Source organism: Juglans microcarpa x Juglans regia, chromosome 8D, assembly GCF_004785595.1.
Source record: "Juglans microcarpa x Juglans regia isolate MS1-56 chromosome 8D, Jm3101_v1.0, whole genome shotgun sequence".
Classification (NCBI taxonomy): Eukaryota; Viridiplantae; Streptophyta; class Magnoliopsida; order Fagales; family Juglandaceae; genus Juglans; species Juglans microcarpa x Juglans regia.
In genome coordinates, this window is record NC_054608.1 from 13,021,084 (window position 1) to 13,026,430 (window position 5,347).

The 5,347-nt window shown below is 36.5% G+C and overlaps 1 protein-coding gene across 1 annotated transcript; it reads left to right on the forward strand.

The window, feature by feature from the left end:
• Positions 1 to 629: 629 nt before the first annotated feature.
• LOC121241940 (protein RADIALIS-like 3) lies at positions 630 to 1,490 on the forward strand. The gene is made up of 2 exons (XM_041139797.1): positions 630 to 1,017; positions 1,329 to 1,490. The coding sequence occupies exons 1-2, from the start codon at positions 737 to 739 to the stop codon at positions 1,351 to 1,353; spliced, it is 306 nt and encodes a 101-aa protein (XP_040995731.1). The 5' UTR covers positions 630 to 736; the 3' UTR covers positions 1,354 to 1,490.
• The last annotated feature ends 3,857 nt before the right edge of the window (positions 1,491 to 5,347 follow it).

Below are 5,347 nucleotides of genomic sequence, written 5' to 3' on the forward strand. Positions count from 1 at the left end.
TCCGAGAAATTGTTTTACGAAAAAAAATTCTATTTTCAAGTCATATATCGACATGCTAAATATATTAGTCAGCTAAGTCAATTAATTAGCATATAAAAATATTGATCTTTTAGCTTTTGTATATTGACATCAAAACTTATAATAAGTGGCGTGTTTACGTTTCACGGTATAAAAAAAGTCTGTTTTTATCACAAATAATCGTTATCATCGTAAATATTTATTTTTCTTGTAGACATATAATCGATCGGTTTGTAAATTGCATAACTCAATCATTTAAAATATTATAAAAGGCTTTTGTATATTGATACCAAATTTCAATAAGTGGCGTGTTTACGTACCGACTTGTAAATTAATTGCATAACTCAATCTTTTAAGATAAAGCTAGGATTTCTATAGAGTTATATTCATTTCTTGAGGCTTAAATTAAAGTCAAACCTATCCCGGAGTACATATGCATTGTATATTGGCTGGAAAGTAAAAGAGAAACCACGCATGTTTCTGGAGATTAGTCCCATTGTTTTTCTTGAAAAGTAACAGCTGAATATGCAAACAAATCCACCGGCCCACCCATTCCCAGCTCTCTTTTCCATTACTCGATCCACTATAAAAAGGGCAGCAATTCTATTCATTTTGCTCATACCATCTTCATATATATCCCTGATCTTCAGATCGGCCTTCTTAATTTCTTGGTTTCTCTGTATAATCTAGAGTCGATCGATCCTGACAAAAGCAAGAAATGGCAAATTCAGGATCCACTTGGACAGCCAAGCAAAACAAACTGTTCGAGAATGCTCTGGCCATGTATGGCAAGGACACCGGCCCAGACCGCTGGCACAATCTAGCCAGGGCAGTTGGGGGCAAAACCGTGGAGGAAGTGAAGAGGCATTACGAGGTTCTTGTCGAAGATGTCAGGCAGATTGAGACTGGCCAAGTCCCCCTCCCCAATTACAGAAAGATCAGTACTACTACTGCAGCAACCAACAAAGGTTACAATAATTACATGGATGAAGAACAAAGGTAGTACTTTTTCTATTTATATACCATTTTTGCCTCCCTTTTACTCTTGATTTCTTTCATATATGTCAATTTCTATGTCAAATGAAAGCATTCCTTTTGTATTTCTGGGTTAGCCTTGATTACTTTGATCTGCTCAAATTTAATATCATGATATATATATTTACTGCCACATTAATATCTGCTAATTAATGAATTGCATTGCTGGGTAATTAGCACAAACTCTCTCAATAGTGTTGTTTCTCTCATCATTTGAACCATGAATCTGTGTTTTTATATATCCAGGGCTGATCATATTTATGATTCTGTCGCAGGCTGAAGGGTCTGAAGCTCCAATGAAGCCTGCAAAATAAGAAGCCAATGCCAAAAAAAAAAAAAAAAAAACAAAGGCATTATGTTTCTACAACTCTATACATAAATGCAGTACTGCTAGTACTAGTACCACTCCAGGAATAAAACCTGTGATCTTAGACATCTGTTTTTTCTTTCTCTACAACGCTGCCTATTGCTGTACCAAACTGCGAAGTATTTCAACAGTGACTTGTAATATCAGTACTTATATGTTATTTTGTAATATCAGATTCCCCTACTTTTAAATACTTGTTTTCTCCTGAGGAAATCTCAGGTCGTTCATGTCAACATAGTTATAAAGTCAAAGAAAATATTTAAAAGAATAAATCTTGCTGTACAGAATCTAAAGATAACCCCACGTACGTACAATATTATTTTTGGCCTCATGCATCCATCCATGCTGGCCTGCGGCTTATCTTCCCGCTTCTAACTTCATGGTCCTTCAACATTCGAGCCGCAAACTAATCCTGCATCTATATATAATTCAACAATGGCTGTCAACTTCCTTGAATGTGTGTGTGTGTGTGTGTGTGTACACATATACTAAAAGCATGGACATGAACAAGCTGGCAACTCGCCAAAGATGATCTTTTACAAACAGACCAGAAAGTTCCAAAAACAATAAAACGAATCCAAAAGAAGGATCGATCTCTGCTAGCTAGCTAGTTCGTGTTCACTCAGTCTGAGCTTGATCTTGTAAAAATAAAACCATTAATTATTAATTTTCAGAGACTGAATAATCGTTTTTTTTAAGCTAAAGAGAGGGGGGGCTTGGATCTTCTTTTTCTATCGCTCTCTCCTTGGAATCAGCATATCCATCACTTGAAAGGAAGATTCAGGAACGATGATGAATTCTATTTGAATAATGTTTTGTTAGCATAAAGTATGCACAAATAAATAAAGAGCAGGCTCCGCTCCTAATGACCGCTAGTTATTTGTTTTTTTTTTTTTTTTTTTCATATTTTTTTAATATATTAAATATTTTTTAAAAAATTAAAAAAATATACCAATACACTTAAAATCACTTTCTTAATCATTAAATTATATATATATATATATATATATATATCAAGCTATACATTAAGCGGTACAACTTGGGAGGCAAAATAGCTTTTTCCATTCCATAAATAAATCACAATTTCCTTATTGATCAGTGCGGTGCTGCATGCTAATGTAGTACTTCATCGTACGTCAACAAATTAATATGATCATCTCTGGGTATATATGTTTCTCACATGTGAGCTTTAGAGAAAAGATATGCGCGTGGTATTTATCATGTTTCCAAGGTTTTTTTGAAAACTAGGACGAAAATGATAAGATGATAACTTTTTTTGAGAAAAAGATAGAAAAAGCTTCATAGATTCAAAATATATTTGTAATGAAATTGAAAACCTTCCCAAGTCTTTTAAAAAATATTGCATAGTATCATGTGCATCCAAACATGAAGTAAAGTTTTGAAAGTTTTTAGAATTCTTAAAAAAATTGAGATGTTTGTGTTTTTTTATTATTGAATTTATGAAAGTGGGTAAGAAAATTGATTAAGTGGTTAGAATAAAAAGTTATGAGATATCATGTTTTGTATTAGAGTTTGTGAAAGTGAATAGGTGGTAAACCTGAAAATTTATTTGGATAAAACTTTTTTGAGTTTATTCTAGATTTTAGTGAAAGTTGTTTTTATGTTTTATTAAATGAAGATTTTCTGAGAAATAGAAGAGATTTTGGGTTCTGAAAGATATCTAAAATTGGAAAATTTTCAAGTAATCTTGAAGAAAAGTGGAGAAAACATATCTAGTATCGAATCCCATCGAGCCTCGATCTATGCATTAATATATTCCTTTAGATCATATACAAGGACACTCTTCAATATGATCATACAATTACAAGAAAAATTCTCTACTTTATTCGCTTCTCTAGCTCCTCTAAAAAAGAAACGACATTATCTCAAACAACCACTTTTTTTCCAATTTACACTATGCATTATCAAAGCTACCAAATTGCATCTTAAACAATCATACTTTGTGTTGATGCAATTTTCCGGTGGCAGAAGCCCAACAATACGATCAAATGGTCCATGATGATGGTTTGACGTTGATAGGGTACATGTACACTTATCCATGAAGTAAATAATAAGTAAAGCATATAAAATATAAATAAAGAGAGATACGGAAATTTACGTGATTCAGTATGAAAGCTTACGTTCATGAATTGTTTGAGAGCGAAATCCATTAAGTTCCTTACCAATCTTTGTATGTTTTATGATTTAAAGCTCCATGGGGTGAGCACTGTGGCATGCGCTGCACAAACAGGCACTCCACATCCATGCACACAAAGTGTTGGGGCGAGCATGAAGCTTGCCCCTAAGTAACAAGCAGAGCAAACACTTAGCCCGCCCACATCATGGGCAAGTGAGGGGGCTTGCTCCCAAGCATAAGAATAGTGAGCACTTAGCCTACCCATGCAATAAAGCTCGGGTAAGTAATGAAGTTTGCCCCAAGCAACAACCATGGTGGATACTTAGTCCGCCTGCATGACGGCAAGCAACGAGCAAGGTGAGTACTTAGCCCACATGAGCAATAAATCTCAGGCGACCAATAGAGCTCACTCTGAACAAAGATCATGGCTCAAGGGTAAGCAATAAAATCTACCCTTAAGCAACAAGGAAGGCTGGAGCGAACAACAAGGAGGCTTTAGCACATGTGGAAAGCGATTAGCTCGGCCGTGCATGGAGATTCTAGGTCAAGCACGTCTCGAGCAACGAGCAAGGTGGGAACTTCACCCACCTGAGCCTGGACCATCAAGGGCAAGCAATTAAGCTCACCTCCGAGCAAAGAACATGGCTCATGGGAGAGCACTAAAGCTCGCCCTGAGCGACAAGGCGGTTCACGAGTGAGCAACGAAGCTCTCCCTCCATCAACAAGACAGACCCAAGGTGAGCAACTATGCTGGCCTCAAGTAACAAGGAAAGATCTGAGCAATAAAGCTTGCTCCAGAGCAATAAATGTGGTGGAAGCTAAAGCCCACCCCCTGCTTGGAGCATCACGGGCTAAGCTTTAAGTTTGCCGACAGTGGCTAAATGTCGTGATTTCTTCCCTCAAGCTCTCTATCTAAATGTTACTTATGCCTAACAAGTTTGAATTTGAATTCTCCCCCCATAAAACTCCTCAAAATTCTATAAGGCTTCAAAAGAGAATGGACAAACAGGAACATGGCAATGGAAAAGTTGAAAAATGGCACACTTTGCTCGCTAGTCTTATGTAAGCAACACTACTCAGGCGCCTAGGCTCAACCATGAGTCCCGATACATGCAAGCAAAACAAAGAGGATATATAAGCAGAACAAATCACAACACAAGCTCACTCAATTACAAACAATCTCCATCAGACAATAGTCACTCAATGGCAAACCATTTCTATCAAGAAAAAATACTCAAAGACAGACAGACAATCTCCATCAAGCAAATATCACCCAAACACAGACAACCTCCAACAGGTAAAAATCACTCAATAGTGAACAATCTCCATCAAGCAAAAATTGAAAGTAGCAGTTAAATTTGTTTGTCTCCCTCAAACTCAATATTTGAGTTTTATTTTCACTAACAACCTTGATTTTTGGAGATTTTACCCATAAAATCCTCAGATTTTCATGAGACCCCAAGGAGTGAATAAGCAAGAACATAAAGATGGATAAGTGACACACTTTGCTTGCTGGTCTTAACGAAAAACAAATTCGGACAATCCACAACCATAATAAGAGCTCTAAGGAAAATAAATAAAACAAAGAGGACGCATAATGGTAATCAACCCTTATTAGAGAAAAAGCTTGAAAACCAATCACTTGAGCTGGAGCACCAACTGCGGGGTCACCAAGTGCCGCTTGGGTACCTGGACTTTTTATTTTCACTAGAACAAACTGCCCTCGAGTGCTTACTCGGACATGTTGAATCTTTATTATCATCAAGGTAAGGCCGCCCTCAACCCTTACC

Excerpts from the sequence above, each read along its gene's own strand:
- LOC121241940 (XM_041139797.1), top strand. The coding sequence starts at position 737 with ATGGCAAATTCAGGATCCACTTGGACAGCCAAGCAAAACAAACTGTTC. Across the intron at positions 1,018-1,328 it reads TACATGGATGAAGAACAAAG|GCTGAAGGGTCTGAAGCTCC; the intron begins GTAGTACTTTTT and ends ATTCTGTCGCAG.